Source organism: Lissotriton helveticus, chromosome 11 (assembly GCF_964261635.1).
Source record: "Lissotriton helveticus chromosome 11, aLisHel1.1, whole genome shotgun sequence".
Taxonomy (NCBI): Eukaryota; Metazoa; Chordata; class Amphibia; order Caudata; family Salamandridae; genus Lissotriton; species Lissotriton helveticus.
The window spans coordinates 1068305140-1068326269 of NC_136072.1; the positions used below are offsets into that span (position 1 = coordinate 1068305140).

General features: G+C 44.1%; 1 protein-coding gene across 2 annotated transcripts in view; it reads left to right on the plus strand.

Annotated features, from left to right (window-relative positions):
• The window catches only part of DNAH10 (dynein axonemal heavy chain 10), a 2445728-nt gene that overhangs the window by 878213 nt on the left and 1546385 nt on the right, over window positions 1-21130 (plus strand). For both annotated transcript variants that reach the window (XM_078667623.1, XM_078667624.1), the window contains one exon: window positions 17502-17680. In XM_078667623.1, coding sequence (XP_078523749.1) covers window positions 17502-17680 — 179 coding nt within the window. The remainder of the gene's footprint in view (window positions 1-17501; window positions 17681-21130) is intronic.

The window sequence follows — 21130 nt, forward strand, 5'->3', positions numbered from 1 at the left end:
CGGCGTCCCTCAAGGCTCCTCGCTCAGTCCAACCCCCTTCAACATCTACATGAGCCCCCTCGCAGACATCGCACGCCAGCACAACCTCAACATCAGCTCCTACGCCGACGACACCCAGCTTATCCTCTCCCTTACCAACGACCCCGCCACCGCCAGAGCCAACCTTCACGAAGGGATGAAAGAGGTAGCCTAATGGATGAAGAACAGCCGCCTGAAACTGAACTCAGATAAGACAGAAGTCCTCATCCTGGGATCCTCACCCGCCGCGTGGGACGACTCCTGGTGGCCCCCCGCCCTAGGCAGCGCACCCAAACCAACAGACCACGCACGCAACCTGGGCTTCATCCTGGACTCCTCCCTCTCCATGACCAGAAAAGTCAACGCCGTCTCCTCGTCGTGCTTCAACATCCTGCGCATGCTACGTAAGATCTTCCGGTGGATCCCCACCGAGACCAGGAAGACGGTCACCCAGGCCCTCGTCACCAGCCGTCTGGACTACGGCAACACCCTCTACGCTGGAACCACCGCCAAACTCCAGAAGAGACTCCAGCGGGTCCAGAACGCCTCAGCAAGACTCATCCTGGACATCCCCCGTCGCAGCCACATCTCCGGACACCTGAGAGATCTGCATTGGCTCCCGGTCAACAAGAGAATCACCTTCCGTCTCCTCACCCACGCACACAAAGCCCTACACGGCCAGGGCCCAGGATACCTCAACAGCCGCCTCAACTTCTACGCTCCCAAACGCCAGCTTCGTTCGACCAGCCACGCCCTCGCCGCCGTCCCCCGCATCCGCAGAGCCACCACAGGGGGACGGTCCTTCTCCTACCTCGCCGCAAAGACGTGGAACTCCCTCCCCACCCACCTCCGCCTGACCCAGGACCACCTCGCCTTCAGGAAGCAACTCAAGACCTGGTTGTTCGAGCAGTAGCAGATCCCCCCCCCCCCCCCCCCCCCCCCCCCCAGCGCCTTGAGACCCTCTGGGTGAGTAGTGCGCTATATAAATACGATGATTGATTGATTGATTGATTGATTCCCAGAGTGCCAACCTTATTCAGCATGAGGAGAATGCCTTCCTGAAACGTTTGCTTTGTGCTCCGGCTTCTGCCTCAAATGAGCTAATACATAGGGAAGTTGGCTTAAATCATGTCAATGATTTAATTGCCCTACGAACTCTGTCCCTATGGCGTTCAATCTGGTCAAAAGAAGAGACAAAATTTACTCAGGATGTGATTAACGGCTGTTTAAAGCTCGACCACTGTTCAAAGATTCCCTGGTTATGTCACATCCAATCTTGGTATAAGACACTTTATGGTTGTGACATTTTTGAAGAACCAACATTGGGGACAGGGTTGTCAAAGAAGGAGCTTAAAATCACTTTCCTGAAACATACAGGTAATATCAGGATGAATAAATATGCAAAACAAAGCACGTTTAATTCTTATTTAGAATAAAATATTAAGGAAGGCTTACAATCATACCTCACTGTTGTTAGCAAAAGCTCACACCGCTTTGTACTATCTCGCCTACGTTTGGGGATTGTGCACCACCTAGTTGCATTCCCAACAATTAAGAAACCCGGTTTATGTTTATGCCCTTGCGATGGTGCATCTAAGCAGAGTGGCCGTCATTTTATGTTGTTTTGTAAATTTTATATTTCTTATAGATAATTTTACTTGAAACCCATCTTTTTAAAATATAATATTCGTAGTACTAAGAAAGCGATGCAACTGATGTTTAATTTAGAGAGCCCAGATATATGTTTCTATGTTGCTGCTTATATTTTAAAATGCATTTTTGCACGTAAATCAATCACTGTATGAATTCAATACATGACCCCGACTTTTATGCACTTTATTACTGTCAGTCTGTGTACGAATAATGGTCGTATGTACTTATATGCACTTTAATTTTGCTAATTTGCACACGTGCTAGAAAATGAGCACTTCCAGCACTTATCGCACTTTATTGCTAGTTTGCACATGTATGATTAGGTGATTGTATTAAGTTACACTCTAAGATTGCTCATTTGCACACGTGTTGCTAAATGTATATTGTACATAGCATTGATGGGACTTGGTAAATCAGAGTCGATGTAAATCAAAGATGTATTGTAATTTATTTTGATTGTTGCTACATGGTTGTATTTATACATACCAAATAAAGCATTTTTGAAACTGAAACTGAGTTACCCCACTAGAATAATCTTAACATTAATCTCTGTGTGTAATAGCCATATTGATAGTGTCACAATCTGAAATTATTCCTCAGGAACAGCACCCATCCAGAATACCACTTTTTGGCACCCCGCCTATGGATGTATATATAACACAGAGGGACAGGGTGGTCAAACGTGGGGAAGGGTATTAGGGAAGGTACCGCAGGGTAGGAGATCTGGAAAACAAATAATGTGTAAATTATGCAAACATGCAAACATTAATTATTTGGATTCATAAGTAGAGATCTCTACATATGTATGTATATGTATATATCAAAATGTCACGTTTGCAAATAAGCAAAACTGTGTGATCAAGACACCGGGGGGTGTCGAAACGCATAGCGTTATCCAGAGAATAAAACTATCTGACTCAATATCCTCGAGTGCGCGTTTTTGCTTATTTGCAAACTTGAAATTTTGATGGAAATTTACTCGGCTTGAGGGTTTGCTGATTTACCGCGCCACCTGACCACGGGAGGAGGTACCCGGAAGGACCCAGTGTGCTGTTTACGTATATGTGTATATATATATATATATATATATATATATCTGTGTGTGTATGTATATATGTGTGTAGATATATATATATATGTGTATATACACACACACACACACGCACACCGACACACACACATACACAAATATATATATATATATATATGTATATATATATATATATATATGTATATATATATATATATTATATATATATATATGTATGCTTGTATCAAGCAGTATAGGCAAAAAGCACATTGTGAGACTTTCACGAAGCAATGAAATTGTATCCACCAATGAACACAAATATAAAAATATGAAAATAAAAGATTCCAGCAGAGAAATTGTCGTCCTAGCCACAGTTGTACATAAGAACTGCTTTGTAAAACAATTTATACAAGAAGAAACTCTCCTCGAAAATACAGAGCCTGTAGAATATTCATAAGTTTATGCTCTCCTCCAAAATATAACAACCTTCCCTGCAAAGATATCCAAAATAGAAGTAATGATAATGAAACTCCCCGAGGACAGAAAGAAAAAGCTAAAAAAGTAACCTGGCACCAGTAGCAAACAAAAGCAAAACAAATGAATTGAAGCATGCACGCAGAAGGTTCCTCAAAAGGAAGGTGAACCCCGGGGAACTTTGGACTACCAGGCTCCGAGAGAATATGGCCAGAAACAAGCAAACTCCCAACGTCAGTAAAACAAAGCTGTCAGGGAAGAAATGGTTACTGCCCTCATCAGATGCGGTGAAACTACTTATTTCGTGCCAAGACATCCCACCATCTCCCTCCCTACCGCTTACCTGGCATGTTGGATGGAAGGGTGGCTAGGGTAGGAAGGCTGTTAACTTGTTATTTTGAGTTGCAGGTGGAGTTACGGGTGATCCAGAGGCTGAATGATACATAGGGGTAACCTCTTCAGGAGCACAAGAAGGGTGTAAATGCCAAACAACCCCAGGAAGACCTTACGGCTGGACCCTGGAGGAATGACGGCGCCCTGTTAGTACTTCGGGGATTGTAAACCAGAGCAACCAGGCGCTTGCCTGGATACGCTACGCCCCCTCAAAGGGCGTGAGTAAATGGGTGGACTGGTGGGCCACAGGATGTAAGCGGAAATCCCCAGAAATGACGCGGGTAGCACCGGACCCCCGGGGGGGTCCAAACACTAGCCCTGTTGGGTTTGGGCCCTCATGTGCCACTAAGGTGACCGACCTCCTATGGGGGTCCCCTGCGTGGGCCGCGGGTAGCCTTATAGTGTCAATATCAGCAACACACCCCACTCGTAACCACAGCAATACCATAATAAAGAACACACAAAACTCATTGGTTGTAGGAGAAAACATTGCTGCAGGTTTATTTTGCATAAGAAATATGCCAGCATGGTTGGTCAACTTACGGGCGATCCAAGGGCAGGCAGCCCCTATACTGTCCTGCCCACCTGAAGAGCCAAATTGCCCCGCGGCATAACCAATCGGTGCTAACCATTTTGGGGATTACCCTTTACATCCTGTGGACCACCAGTTCACCCATTTACTCTCGCCCTTGAGGCGGCAGAGTGTATCCAGGCAAGCCCCCGGTTGCTTAGGTTTACAACCGCCCAAAGGGGCGCCGTCATTCCCCCATGGTCCTGCTGTAAGGACTTCCTGGGGCTATTTGGCATTTGCACCCTTCTTCTGGTCCTGAAGAGGGTACCCCTATGTACCATTCAGCCTCTGGATCGCCCTGTAACTCTGCCACAGCTCTGGGTGTGACAATCAATATGGAAGGTGGATCTGCACACCTATGTTCAAAAGAGTTAGTTCAATATTTCTACTCCTTCGTGAAGTTTAGCGTGCTCTCTAGTTGTAAGGGTGCGTGCCCTGCTCCCTAATAGGTACCAACTGTGTAAATATGAGTCCAAGGAGAACCTTGGACTACTAGAGGCACAACATATGGGCCATAGGCCTTTTTAAATGTAAACACAAATTTGTCCTATAAATCTGCTGTGTAATCAAACAACATTTATTTTCAATGCTTTATATGCTCATGAAAGAGCGCATGCAACATATAAGTACGCTCTTCGCATTCGTGTATCATTCATACAAGGGTTTCTGCAATTAACTGAAAATGTTCAATAGTCACATGATCAAGTTACATATTATGACCACTTGAGTTGTACACATAAAAAACGTTTTATCTTTAAACAATTAAAGTTGATTTCCAAAGTCCCAATGCATTTCGGGTTCTGGTTGAACCCTTCGTCAGGGGATGTATAACTTGAATATGGTAAAAGAGCAATCTTGAAATAACAGCGTCCTCTGATGAAGTTTTTACGGGATCTACAAAACAGCAATATAGAGATCTGTATCCAACTCTTATGTACATTACATGGTACACGAACAATGAAAAAGGTAGCTGGGGAGTGCCACTGAGAGAAAACCTTCATGTGCAAAAAAATTAACATCATGCAAAAAGGCGTGCCCATTTTTGTGTCAAAGAAACGTGCAAGTTCTTGCAAGTGTGATGCTGATCTGAAGAAAATGATATATATCCATGCCAAAAGAATGAATGTTGTGAAAGAGTTCCATTCCCGCATGCGAGAAAGCAAACCCACTGACACCAAAAGCACATCAAACAGCTGCCATATGCTTACTGGAAAAGTGACGCGCTTGAAGCGCAGGTTACAGAATATCTCCTAACACTGTATGGAAAACTCACAGTGTAAACCCAGAGTCCCTGTGAAGCAAATTGAGGGGAATGTATGAGGAGCAAGAAACTAAGATAACGTAGACGTGCTACCACGTAAACTGGAGAAAAAGCTTACCGCCTATCGTGTTGTATCAAAAATGGGTCCGTAAGCCCAAACAAGAAAGACTTGAAAATAAAAGTAAAACACAATCCTAAGAGTCAAGATGATCAGCTTTTAAACGGTGAAAACCGGACATAAGGTCCGTGAACGTACTCACAGCTGCAAAACACCGCCAAACAAACATCGATCTCCGACGCGAGTCCGCCCATCAGGTCACGTGGTGCGGAACTCGCCGAGGTTTAAGGAATGCGGACAAAAATAAAAAACGGACTGTGACAACGGGAAGGCAGGAAAACGGGAGAGACTAATGGAGACATGTTGACAGAACTAATCAAATCGAAGGTGTCTCAAAGTAAAAGGGGTACACAAGGTTGGAAAAGATGAATACATAAGGTTCGACAAATTGTAAACCTACCCGCATGCAACATAATTCAACTAGATAAAGAGGTATGTATATATGCTATAGAGAATATACAGAGAAGAAGGTGAATCACCCAGCTACTTAAGGACTTTTCTAGTTTATCCGAACTCAAAATAATATGTGCAGGTGAAAAGTGAAAAAATGAAAAAAAAGAAAAACATGAGAAGAGAAAAAAAAAATGTGAAGAAAATCTCAGTGTACTCCCGTACAATCTGTGTAATAAAACTCTACATTTATAGAAAACATAGCAATTCGTAATGGTCATTAAGACCCCCTGGGATAACACTTCCTAGAGTCTTTATCCAGTGTGTTTCCCTCCTCGCTAAGACAGTATGAAAATCCATACCTGGGATTTGTTGAATACGTTCTAGAACAGTGTATCTTAATTGGGGAATGGTATGTTTCGCTTCTACCCAATGTCTAGCTAGTAAGGAGTTAGTGTTCTGGTTCCTATTGTGGCTTTTGTGCTCCACTATTCATGTCTTAATCTTTCTGCTGGTTCTACCCAGGTAAACAAGCCCACATGGGCATTTAATTGCATATACTACTCCTTCGGTGGTGCAATCTGCATTATTTTTGAGTTTTATGCTTTGACCTGTGTGAGGGTGCATAAATTGATTACCAGTTATGACATTGCCACATTGACCGCAGTTGTAGCATTTCATCATACCTTTCTCCCTAAATCTGCTAGTTTTTTTTAATGGTTTCAAACATTCCCGTACGTTCTTTGCCCTCGTGTGTGCAAACAGTGGGGTACCGTGAAACACTTGTGCAAAATCTGGTTCATTGTCAATTAGTTCCCAACGATTCCTAATGATGGATTTAATCTGAGATGTCTGAGTAGAAGTTTTTTATAACAAATACTTCTCGTTTCATGGGGATCTTTACTTTAGAAATCAGAAGTTCATCACGAGCTTTTTGAGATGTTGTTTCAACAGCTACATTTAATATGTCATCAGGATAACCACGATCCTTGTACTCCTGTACTTGTTTCTCAATCTCTTCTTTGCACTGGTTATCATTGGATGTAATTCTCTTCGTGTGCATCGTCTGCAATATAGGAAGATGTTTTTTCAAACTATATGGATGCGCGCTGGTAAACAGAAGAGCATTGTTAACATCAGTAGGTTTCCTGTACACAGATGCCTCCAAGCCCATGGCTGTTCTTCTTATCTCAATGTCCAGAAAATGAATTCTCTTTGTTGATATCATGAGTGAATTTGATCCTGGGGTTCAATGTTATGCTTTCTTCCAGTAACTCTCTGGTACCCATCCAGATGACTAGAATGTCATCGATGTACCGAATGAATAGTGCTGCATGTGCTTGCCACAATGGGTTCGATATTATGAATTGATCCTCGAAGTAAGACATAAACATATTCGCGTAGGATGGTGCTCCTGGAAATCCCATTGCGGTACCAGTTCGCTGAATGTAAATCTTATCTCGCCAGGAAAAGTAGCTGTGGTAAAGGGCAAAGTGCAACAATTCCAAAAGAAAAGTGCCTTTTTGGTGGTCAATTTCCGAATGCAACAGCCGCCATTCAACTGCCTCTAATCCTTCCTCATGTGCGATAGAAGTATACAATGCGACCACATCGATGGTGCAGAGCCAAATGTCTTGTAGGAAAAGATGACGTTTTGCTTCCAACTTATTCAAACAGTCAGTCGTGTCCTTTACATAAGTAACCCAAGACTGTACCAAGGGTTGTAGGTGAAAGTCCAGGTAATGACCCAATGGTTCGTGAATTGATCCGCACCCTGCCACTATTGGTCGGAAAGGTGGTGAGGTTCTATGCTTATGTACCTTCGGTAACATATATAAAATAGGAACCTTAGGTGTGGAGTTGAATAGAAATTTTTTAGTGTTTTCATCTATGACACCGGACTCTAGAGCACTCTGTAGTAAGTTACTTAGTGTTTCCAGCAGCTCTTTGGTGGGGTCTTGCTCCATCGGTATGTAAGTATCTAGATCTTGTACGATTTCGTTTACACTTTGATTGTAAAAATCTGTGTCAAGCACTACCAGAGCTCCTCCTTTGTCAGCCGGATGAAATGTGATCGAAGAGGCCTGTCTCAATTTATTCAAGGTCCATCGTTCTTTGGTGGTGAGATTCGAATACTGCGTAGAACCATATCTAATGTGCTCCAAATCTTTTTTGACCATTGTCTCAAAGGTGTCAAGTGTCTTGTGTGAAATCGGTGAGAGAAATATGCTCTTGGGTCTAAATTTTCGTTATTCTAGTGTCAACTCATCCGTGCTGGGATTGATGGAAAAAAAACACCTTAATCTAAGTTTTCTCATAATATTGAAGAGGGCAACCTCCGTCTCCAATGCATTTGATGTGTAGGAAGGAACAAAAGATATTCCTTTTTCAAGTATATGTACCTTTTCTCTACTTAGTTGTTTTGTAGAGATATTTATGACTAGAGAATTCATTTCTTCACTTGCCTCTGTGGTCTTCCTTGCTCCTTTGTGACTTTTGGCTTTTCCACGCCTGGTGCTTCGTCTGAGTTTGTTAAGTTCTTGTCCAGTGGAGTTTTGGTCGTGGGGCCTTCCACTAAAAAGACACATTGCTTGTTGAAGTTGTCGCAGTTGCCTCTGTGGTTGCCGTAGCGACTTGTACCAAAGAGGCTGGTGGTCTCTGTAGTGATAGATCCTGGTCTGTGGCAATGCTCTCTTCAGACGACGTGGCTCCAAGTTATTTGAAAACTCTCCTCTGCGCATATTTCTCCGCCCACGTATAGACCTCGTCAAGTTTGTATTCTACCTTGTCCCTGCGGAACTTGCGGGTCTTTCTTTCATGTACTTCCTTAGTGTGAATATCCAAATTTTTGTTGATCTTCTCTAGTACTTGGCCGAGCCAAAGTGTAAACGAACACGTACAAGATCTAGATACTTACATACCGATGGAGCAAGACCCCACCAAAGAGCTGCTGGAAACACTAAGTAACTTACTACAGAGTGCTCTAGAGTCTGGTGTCATAGATGAAAACACTAAAAAATTTCTATTCAACTCCACACCTAAGGTTCCTATTTTATATATGTTACCGAAGGTACATAAGCATAGAACCTCACCACCTTTCCTACCAATAGTGGCAGGGTGCGGATCAATTCACAAACCATTGGGTCATTACGTGGACTTTCACCTACAACCCTTGGGACAGTCTTGAATTTCTTATGTAAAGGACACGACTGACTGTTTGAATAAGTTGGAAGCAAAACGTCATCTTTTCCTACAAGACATTTGGCTCTGTTCCATCGATGTGGTCACATTGTATACTTCTATCGCACATGAGGAAGGATTAGAGGCAGTTGAATGGCGGCTGTTGCATATGGAAATTGACCACCAAAGAGGCACTTTTCTTTTGGAATTGTTGCACTTTGCCCTTTACCACAACTACTTTTCCTGGCAAGATAAAATTTACATTCAGCGAACTGGTACCGCAATGGGATTTCCAGGAGCACTATCCTACGCGAATACGTTTGTCTTACTTCGAGGATCAATTCATAATATCGAACCCATTGTGGCAAGCACATGCAGCACTATTCATTCGGTACATCGATGACATTCTAGTCATCTGAACGGGTACCAGAGAGTTACTGGAAGAAAGCATAACCAAATTGAACACATTGAACCCCAGGATCAAATTCACTCATGATATCAACAAAGAGAGAATTCATTTTCTGGACATTGAGATAAGAAGAACAGCCATGGGCTTGGAGACATCTGTGTACAGGAAACCTACTGATGTTAACAATGCTCTTCTGTTTACCAGCGCGCATCCATATAGTTTGAAAAAACATCTTCCTATATCGCAGATGATGCACACGAAGAGAATTACATCCAATGATAACCAGTGCAAAGAAGAGATTGAGAAACAAGTACAGGAGTACAAGGATCGTGGTTATCCTGATGACATATTAAATGTAGCTGTTGAAACAACATCTCAAAAAGCTTGTGATGAACTTCTGATTTCTAAAGTAAAGATCCCCATGAAACGAGAAGTATTTGTTATAAAAAATTCTACTCAGACATCTCAGATTAAATCCATCATTAGGAATCGTTGGGAACTAATTGACAATGAACCAGATTTTGCACAAGTGTTTCACGGTACCCCACTGTTTGCACACACGAGGGCAAAGAACTTACGGGAATTTTTGAAACCATTAAAAAAAACTAGCAGATTTAGGGAGAAAGGCATGATGAAATGCTACAACTGCGGTCAATGTGGCAATGTCATCACTGGTAATCAATTTATGCACCCTCACACAGATCAAAGCATAAAACCCTTATGTATTCATCTTTTCTAACCTTGTGTACCCCTTTTACTTTGAGACACCTTCGATTTGATTAGTTCTGTCAACATGTCTCCATTAGTCTCTCCCGTTTTCCTGCCTTCCCGTTGTCACAGTCCGTTTTTTATTTTTGTCCGCATTCCTTAAACCTCGGCGAGTTCCGCACCACGTGACCTGATGGGCGGACTAGCGTCGGAGATCGAAGTTTGTTTGGCGGTGTTTTGCAGCTGTGAGTACGTTCACGGACCTTATGTCCGATTTTCACAGTTTAAAAGCTGATCATCTTGACTCTTAGGATTGTGTTTTACTTTTATTTTCAGCTCTTTCTTGTTTGGGCTTACGGAGCCATTTTTGATACAACACGATAGGCGGTAAGCTTTTTCTCCAGTTTACATGGTAGTATGTCTACGTTATCTTAGTTTCTTGCTCTTCATACATTCCCCTCAATTTGCTTCACAGGGACTCTGGAATTACACTGTGAGTTTTCCAGACAGTGTTAAGAGATATTCTGTAACCTGCGCTTCAAGCGTGGCACTTTTCCAGTAAGCATATTTCAGCTGTTTGATGTGCTTTTGGTGTCAGTGGGTTTACTTTCTCGCACACAGGAATGGAATTCTTTCATAACATTCATTCTTTTGGCATGGATATATATAATTTTTTCAGATCAGCATCACACTTGCAAGAACTTGCACGTTTCTTTGACACAAAAATGGGCACGCCTTTTTGCCTGATGTTAAGTTTTTTTGCACATGAAGGTTTTCTCCCAGTGGCACACCCCAGCTACCTTTTTCATTGTTCGTGTACCATGTTATGTACATAAGAGTTGGATACAGATCTCTATGCTGCTGTTTTGTAGATCCCGTAGAAACTTCATCACAGGACGCTGTTATTTCAAGATTGCTCTTTTACCATATTCAAGTTCTACATCCCCTGACGAAGGGTTCAACCAGAACCCGAAATGCATTGGGACTTTGGAAATCAACTTTAATTGTTTAAAGATAAAAAGTTTTTTATGTGTACAACTCAAGTGGTCATAATATGTAACTTGATCATGTGACTATTGAACATTTTCAGTTAATTGCAGAAACCCTTGTATGAATGCTACACGAATGCGAAGAGCGTACTTATATGTTATGCGCTCTTTCATGAGCATATAAAGCATTGAAAATAAATGTTGTTTGATTACACAGCAGAGTTATAAGACGAATTTGTGTTTACATTTAAAAAGGCCTATGGCCCATATGTTACACAGATCTGGGTGTGGCACATGTCGTACCCAGGGCCCCCCACCAAGGCAGGCATTCTTACATACACCCTGCTCTAGGGCATCACCCAGTCCAACATAAACAGGTCCATGCCCATTCTAGGCAAATGGATCCCATCCACATCAAAACATCCCGTGGTCTTGGCATGCAAGAGATGAGTCTGATAAATCCAGAAACCCCTCTGTTCCCTGAATTTTGCGCCTGGCCCTGTTAACCCTCCTGCGAGAAATTTCAACAGCATCTCCAGAACCAGACAATTTCTATTTACCTCTGACATGGTTACCAGTCCTTCTGGCTGGACAATTCCCATCTACCTCTGCAGGTGTTTACCGGTCCTATTGGGGGAACCTTGCGATGTGTGCACCAGAGAGACCATGCCTAATTCACCGGGCCCATCGGATTTTATTTGATATTGAAGTAGAGTTGAACCAAGCCCTCATGCTTGGGGGCTTGGGCAAGACTTATTTACCCTTACGTAGGCAAGTTCGATGGCCTCCACTTCACTTGGGAAACTTCTGTTCCGTGGTTTAACCACCGCTTTATTTACCCCCTAGGCATGTTCAATGGCCTCTCTGGGAGTGTGAGAACAGATCTCCAATTTAACCTTTTAAGGAAGAAATCCCTATGGTCCCTATGGTCCCCTTTGTGCCAATGGGGCCTTCTTGTTAGGTGTTGCTGAGTCATGTGTCATTACCCGTTATACCCCGTCCCTGGTATAAGATTTGTGGTCAATGTAATGGAGGTCGCCTCCAAGGCCATCAGTATAATTGTTAACTGTTATTAATTGTGGCCAGCCCAATACCCCTCTCTCTACCTGCTGACCTCAGTTATATGGGAGTACAGCGTCGGCCAGAGATTCATAGAAATAAAACTACTGCTCTCCTCTTGACCATGCTTCTGGGTGGCATACTCCATTGTGCATTGTGTACCCTTATGTGCAATTCCATGTGGGGGTTGACTAAGCCCTCGGTTACCCCCTTAGTTTGGCAAGTCCACATTTGGGGGTTCAAGCTGATAACCATAGTGTGACACCAAAGGAAATATGGACCCCCTGGTGAGGGTCATCGGCCAAGGACAGGGGGAGTCTTGTGACGGATGCTGTGTCGCCATGCTTGTGTCCCCACCTGAGTGGTAGGCCACAACCCTGCACAAGATTTTATAGGTACTACGCAAGGATGCACCTAGTTTGACAGAATTCACCCTGTTAGCACATAGTGCTACGCAAGGTTCTACTTAGTTTGCTCAGAAATCGTACGCACACATATCAACACCTGGTGCTCCAACGCATCTCAGACCTGAAGACTAAACCCTTGTTTTACCCCCGTACTTGCTTATTCCCAAACTTAGGGGGTTCACACTTATAACCATGTACTGCACCAGCAGTGGAAGTTTACCTGCTCCTTCCAAATTTCAATTTTCCTGAGTAATTGACATGCCAAGTATTCTTAATACATCGTAGCCTTTTTATGCTTTTACCCCTTGTTTCTCCATCATTGGGACAGCAGCACCCTTGTCAGCTGACAACTTCCACATACAGCCTCGCTACTAAGGCTAACAGGCCGGGGGATTATTTTGCTTAACTGGAGCAGCCTGTAACCTACCCTCGGTTCCAGGGTGCACATACTTTGCTGAGTTGACTAGGCATTAGCAATGCTCTTTTTTGACCGCTGAACCTAAGACGAACCCATTAATGGTATCAAATCTGATTGCGGGAATGTATGTATTTTGCCCACCAGGCTTGCTTAACTGCAGTCCAATCACAGATGCACACTACCTGCAAACCAACTGGGACCCTTGTTGCTTGCATCGGCAATAGACCTAGCTCACTTAGTTTTCCCTGGAATTAATTGCCCTCAACCGAATCAAAGCTTGGTTCAGCTTCCTTTTAGTCACCTTTTAATTCATGGGGTACATATTTACCCCACATAGCCAAAGAGTCTTGCGTATTATTAAACCAATGTTAATGTCAGAATCAAGATTCCCAGTTTAATATTTTGCCGCAGCCCACCTTATGTGTGTCCGCAGGGTCCCATCTGCCTCCCTGCAGCTAACCTTGTAACTTAATACAGCTCCCTTACTGCGCTAGCCTGACTTCAAAGACAACTGGCAACAACATGCCGCCCGCAACTTGGTGAAGAGGATGTTTGGGCCAAACGTACCCGGTCCGTGTTTTCAGCATTTTATACTTATGGAGGCTCCTGTTCGTGTGAAGTGTTTCAATGTCTTGGCAAGGCATACCCAATCGCCTGTTCATCCTAGGAGACTATCATACTATGCTGTGTACAGGTTAAATTATCCTATGAGCTTAGAAATATGTGATCTTAAGCAAGGGAAACCTTGTATACTTGCTGTGAATCCCTCCTTTCTTACAGGAATTTGCATGTTCGGTTTATGTATGGTGTTAGTCCCCCAGACTTCCAAGGCTGCTTACTATGTGACCAGCTGCTGACGTTAATGATGAAAATCTTCCATTTGCACTTAAACGTATACACTGCTTCCTTAATGTGCTACGTTCTAAGTGATGAAGTACCTAACTTATGTCTCTTGACCATGGGAAGATGTAATTAACCGCATTGTGATGAGAACCGTCATAAGCACGAAATTTTAACCTGGACATACCTTTAAGTGAGAATTGCTCTATCCAGCCATAAGCCCAGAGATACACATGCATTAAACCCACAGATACACCTTTGAGTTATGGTAACCTGCCCTAACATCTGCTTCTCCATGCTCCTGGAGTTGGGAGCATGTTGCCTGGAGGTACACCCCCTCTGCCCCTGAAACTCTCAATGATATCAGCTGGCTGAAGCTGCGACTCAATGTATTACATTTGTTTGCCCAGGCCTGTTGAAAGTAAATTGTGTTCCTTTATTCAGAGTCTGGGTGAACTTGAGGTGGCTGTGGGAACTAATATCTGACTTTGCAGTACCAGAGTTACAGGGAAATCCAGAGGCTGAATGGTACATAGGGGTACCCTCTTCAGGAGCACCACAAGGGTGCAAATGCCAAATAGCCACAGGAAGTCCTTACGGCAGGACTATGGAGGAACGACTGCATCCCGTTAGTCCTGCGGGTGGTTGTAAACCTTAGCAACCGGGAGCTTGCCTGAATACCCTCCGCCCCTCCAAGGGGCGTGAGTAAATGGGTGGACTGGTGGTCCGCGTGATGTATGGGGTAATCCCCCCTAAATGGTGATTACCAATTGGTTAGGGCCACGGTACAATTTGGCTCATCAGGTGGGCAGGGCAGCTTAGGGGTGTCACTGCTGCCTGCCCTTGGTTCACCCATAAGTTAAGTCACCATGCTGGCAGATATTTTATTATGCAAATAAACCTGCAGCAATATTTTCTCCAACAATGTGTCTTGTGTGTTCTTTATTATGATCTTGCTATGTTTGCAGGAGGGGTATGTTGCTGATATTGGCACTAAGGTTACTGCCCTGATCAGACGCGCAGACGCGGTGAAATTCCTCTGGAACATGCCGAGAGCCTTCCTGGAAAGCAGGATATTAGAACACTGTGAGACAAGGACAATTAAGAATAGCAGACACAGCACACATTGCTTTGCCGGATGCCATATGGACATAAGTAACACAACTCATGACAGATGGTATCTGGGTAGCCTAGACAGGTATTACAACACATTTATGATAGCAGTAGTAAAGCAGGTCAACTTCTTATGGATACCATTCCTTCTACAGAAACTGTATCTTTTAAATGTCTCAGCCAAAGGCTAGGATCCTGTAAATCTTTAGTTCCCTTTTCAATGCTCAGTTGTTGCAAATACAGAAAACGCTTGTCGCTGTGCCCAGTGGTTCCTGAGGTCAACCCATAAACCTTTGTAAGTCACAGAGTAAGGAAAAAATACATTACTGTAGTTATGCAACATGTTCCCTTTCTAGCTCAACTGACTCCACCACCATGCTCTTCCAGCTTATTTTGGCATTACAGGGAGCCTTATTAAGTTGCATCATTGGATGTTGCTTCGCAGAAAGAGAGAGTTCACCTGTGCCAGTGGGGTCCACTAATAATAATAATAATCCACATTTGTATAGCGCACAATCACCCGTTAGGGTCTCTAGGCGCAGGGGGCCGTCGGGAAGATTAAGCGAGCTATTGCCCAGAGTCGCATGGTGCTGGGCTAACCTGCCGCCGGAGCCGGGGATCGAACCCTGATCCCCAGATTCCAGCGTCAGTCGCCCTGGCCGCGGCGCCACACCTCTAAAACTTTTTACATTTTCAATAATTTTTTTGTTGGTTTTACAAGCGCAACCATAGAATGAAATGACCACTCTCCCAGGCCCAGTCCATCCACAACTTAGACATAACGCTATAATCTTGACTTCCCCTTTAACAGGAGGTTCCAGGATTTGTCCTTCTCCTCAACTAGAAAACTTTGATGGCTAAGAACGAGCAGAACTGGGTAAGATCATTAAGGGTACCTTTTCAAAGACATTTTGGCCCTAAGGTAGTGAAAATGTTTTTCCCTCACAGCCATGGGGAAGAGTAAATGATCATCCTTCACAGCACCAAGATAGTGAAGCTCGCACCCTAAGGTAGTGTTTTATATATATTTTATATTTTATAGTTAACATATTCCACTCATTCAAACCCTCTGTAATGAGTTGGAGGAATTTTTGCTCGATGCAGAACCATTCCTCTTTGAATTTGTCTCTACCGTGTTGGCTGTAGAGAATGACACTTTGGATTATTAATCTGATAAATGGAATTCAGGCAGGAGTTTGTTTTCTCAATAAGAAATAAGAAGTGGGAGCAACATGCAAATGGGGCTTTTTCACTATGCTTGGGGCCCATTCTACATTTTCTCAGCCCGTATCTGCCATGCCTCACTTGGCGGACACTGGCAAGAAAAATGAAAGACTCTCGTCTCACACTCAGTAGGACGGGATGACATCACTGTGATCTGGTGGATCTTTGGTGAACAAGCCACAACATTGGAGGTTTACATTTCTTGCACCTCTCCATGCTAGTATCTTACCTTACCCGAATTTCCCATCAGTACCTCTCTCTGCCTGCACTCTTCCTACCAAAAGTCTCTATGCACCTCTCACAGCCCTATGGTCTTCTTGCTTATACATCTACCACCCTGCACACAGGCTGCAACATTCTCAGTCCACGCCTCTCCATTCATACTCTTCTTCCGTGTATCTCTGCCTACTAGCACTTCTGCATGCCTGCAACTTTCACAGCCTGCACCTAATCTACATCTTTCCCAGCCCTTACTTTTCCAGCCTCAACAATTCCAGTCCGTACCTCTCACAACTCGTATGTTCATACCTCTCTCATTCACACTCCTCCCTGCCGGTTTATACACCTGTTTTCACCTTTCAACACCTCCCCCTGCTTGTTCCTCTCCCTACCCACTTCTCTTCCTGTCTGCATTCCTTCCAGCACACACTTCTTCTTGCTTGCACAACTTCTAGCTGAACCACTCTCTGTCCTATCTCTGCTTGCATGTGCCTTTCTCTTCCATATCTCTATGAATACATGATTCCAATTGTCACGTTTGCAAAGCTAACAGGTCTAGTTTTAATCTGAAAATAGAAGGCAGACCTCCTGGCTTTGCTAATGCTTGTGTTATTAATCTGTGCACTTAGTCTGATGAATTAAGTAATGTGCAGTTGGGGGTTTTATCTGAAAAAGCTGAAAGACTGAAAGGAAAAGGATCATTTACCAGATGTGGTGCTATGGTTGCTCCTGTCAGGATTGGAAAATAAGTCTCCTGTTTTTGGTAAATGGAATAACTGTTTTTCAAAATCATCCACACGCAGCATCATATTTTCCACACATTCTGCAGTGCTTCATTATTTTTATAAAATGTATTAAAAAGTTCAATAAAGTTTAATTAAATGTTTTTTGACTATTTCTTACATGTTTTGGTTGCCGTTGTAGATGATAGAATCATGTGGTGGCTTTGAACACTGCACGGCATATTTGTGTATCACTTTAACAAGAGTTTCTGAAATATGATGAGATATTTGTCTGGTTCTTGTAGGGTTGGACAGACTTTTGATATATGAAAAAGAGCTGGCAAGACATGAAAAAAGACGCCAGGAATTGGTAAATGCAGAAAAGTTGTTTGATCTTCCAATCACCATGTATCCAGACCTTCAACAGGTGCAGAAGGAAATGAAGGGACTCAGAGAAATATATGACATTTACAAGGCGCAAAAGGTAAGCTATGATTGCCTTTTTGCAAATTCTTAGCATAGTGATCATGCCCAGAAAAACAATTTAGGAAACTGAAACTAAATATGATAACAATCTGGCCTCATGATCCTGGGCACTTTTGGTTGATTTGCTGAGGGTTTCATGTCTTAAGACAGTTCTCACACTGTTTCAAGACAGGAAAAGGGACCTGGTTTATACAGGGTTCATGACTTTCTTATTACAATCTTAGAGGGAAAATTACATCCAACACTTTTATTGGGCATCCTAAAAATGTTAGACCATAACGAATCCTGCCTACTAGTCCTCCTTGATCTCTCCTCTGCATTCGACACGGTTAATTACGATATCCTCTGAGCCATTTTGGAACACATGATGGGCCTCTCCGGTCGGGTACTGCAATGGTTCGCGTCTTTCCTTCACAGTAGATCCCAAAGTCACCGAGAAGACTGTCAATAAACAGCTGACTACTTTCCTCGAGGCAAACAACTCGCTCGACCCGTCCCAGTCCGGATTTCAAGCCAACCACAGCACCGAGACCGCCCTCATCGCAGCCACCGACGACATCAGGAACCTGATGTACAACGGAGAAACAACCGCCCTCATCCTCCTAGACCTCTCGGCAGCCTTTGACACCGTATGCCACCGCACCCTAACGACCCGCCTCCTCAACACTGGGATCCAAGGAAAGGCCCTAGACTGGATCACCTCGTTCCTCTCTGACAGAACCCAGAGAGTCCGCCTCCCTCCCTTCCGCTCAGCGGCCACCGAGATCATCTGCGGAGTACCCCAAGGCTCCTCGCTCAGCCCTACCCTCTTCAATATCTACATGAGCCCCCTCGCCGCCATCGCACGCAAACACAACATCAACATCATCTCCTAAGCAGACGACACCCAACTGATACTCTCCCTCACCAAAGACCCAGACACCGCCAAAACCAACCTCCAGGAAGGAATGAAAGACGTCGCAGAATGGATGAAGCTCAGTCGCCTGAAGCTGAACTAAAAAAAAAAATGGAGGTCCTCATCCTCGGACAATCCCCATCCACCTGGGACGACTCCTGGTGGCCCACAGAACTGGGCTCCATGCCAACACCCACGTACCACGCACGCAACCTGGGATTTTTCCTGGACTCCTCCCTCACGATGACCAAGCAAGTCAACGCCGTCTCGTCATCTTGCTTCAACACCCTGCGCATGCGACGAAAAATCTTCCGATGGATCCCCACCGAAACCAGAAAAACCGTCACCCAGGCCCTCGTCACCAGCCGACTGGACTACGGAAACGCCCTATACGCAGTAACCACAGCCAAACTTCAGACACGACTTCAACGCATACAGAACGCCTCCGCACGACTCATCCTCGACATCCCTCGCCACAGCCACATATCCGCCCACCTGAGAAACCTGCACTGTCTCCCCGTCTGCAAGAGGATTACGTTCAGGCTCCTCACCCACGCACACAAAGCGCTACACGACAAGGGCCCCGAATACCTCAACAACCGCCTCTCATTCTACATCCCCACCCGCCAGCTCCGCTCCGCCAGCCTCGCCCTCGCCACCGTCCCACGAATTCGCAGAACCACCACCGGAGGAAGATCCTTCTCCTACCTAGCAGCCAAAACATGGAACTCCCTCCCCGCGCACCTACAAGTGACCCAGGACCATCTCACCTTCAGAAAACACCTCAAGACCTGGCTATTCGAGCAGTATCGACACCCCCCTTCCTTCAGCGCCTTGAGACCCTCACGGGTGAGTAGCGCGCTCTATAAATGTATTGATTGATTGATTGATTGATTGATTGAACCATACACTATCCCAACCATCTACAGTCTCAATGGGGGTCCGCAAAGGTCTGCACTCTCACCCATACTCTTTAATATTTTCCTGGAACCGCTAGCGAACGCTCTTAAATCCATGAACATTCTTTTTCATATGTATGCAGATGACATGGAACTTTACTTGAAAATCAATTCTTCAGCAGACTTCATCTCACTCATTTCCTCCTTGATGGTTATCCAAAACTGGCTAACTTAGAACCATCTCCTGCTCAACACCGCCAAAACAGAATTCCTTCTCATATCTCCTCCTGAGCACACCCCCAAGATTGACCTCTGGATGAAGCACATCACTACCTTCAACTGCTCCCCTCTTATCATTGACTCAGCCAAATTTCTTGGAAACACCGTAGACTCTCATGTGAACGTGAACAAAAACATTAGTATGATGTGTAAGGGCGCAAACTACCAAATGAGACTTCTTAGAAACCTAAAACCATTCCTCCCTCAAGAGGACATAAAACAGGTGGTTCAAGAGCCTGTCCTGCAGAGAATAGACTATGGTAGTGCAACACTGTGTGGCCTCCCCAAACATACCTTGGCCCCACTTAGGGCTTCGTTGAATGCAGCTGCCAGACTGATCACTGATACAAAAAGAACTGATCACATCTCCCCAGCCCTAAGATTTCTAAAATGGTTACCCTACGAAGCAAGAATACAACTAAAGATTGCATGTCTGACGCACAAAACCCTACACCTCCAAACATCAGATGGGGGCAGACCATCAAGAAGTGCAAATTCTCTACTACTGAAACCCCAGATTTTTCGCAAAAAGAGAACAAGGCTGCGAGCCTTCTCTGTCTCGGCAGCGAAGATCTGGAACACGTTCCCTCCGGAAATCGGCAGAATTTCCTACACGGCTGCTTGAAAACATGAAGTAAAAACAATCCTATTGAACAGGTTCCTGCCTTAAATGACCATTGGTTGTCTGCTTTCTAGATTTTTTTTTTCTGGCCTAACAACTGTAACATCCAGTATTGTCTACCTTACCATACCAAGCAATGTTTGTGCGTATCCTTGTACATTTTTATTAGCTCATTGTTATCCTCTCTTACTTCCTCGACAATGTTCCCCTTTTATCTTGTTCTCCCCTTCCATTTTTGTGAAGCATTCTGATACCCATCGGGGTCTTGTTCGCGCTATACAAAACTTTAAATAAATAAATGCCAGTAGGGAGAAAAATGATAAATTAAGGTTTTGCTTTGTATCTCCTAGTCTGCTGCTTTTTAAAGAATGGGATTGCTACTCTGTTCATTGTTTATGAGTGCCAATGGGGTGCCCCTGAAGAAGAAGGAAAAGTTACTTATCTATAATCCTGATTGTCCTTCAAGAGTATCACCATTGCAATCATATACAGTCCACCCTTTTGGTGCCAGAGGGGGGGATATTGATTGCCTCTAGGGCAGAATGCTAAGTCTTCTTACAAAATAGCTGGGGAAAAAGTGCAGGGTCACCAATCTTTTCATAAACACTCGTTGCACTGTGGAATGACAGGGTTTCCTAGTGCCAACACTGCCTAGATTGATTCCACAATATGCCTCTTTCTTCCACAACCTTACACTTCCTGTCAACTCTAGCAAGTACTTTTTTCATCCTCACTTTCTTCCTTTGACACTTT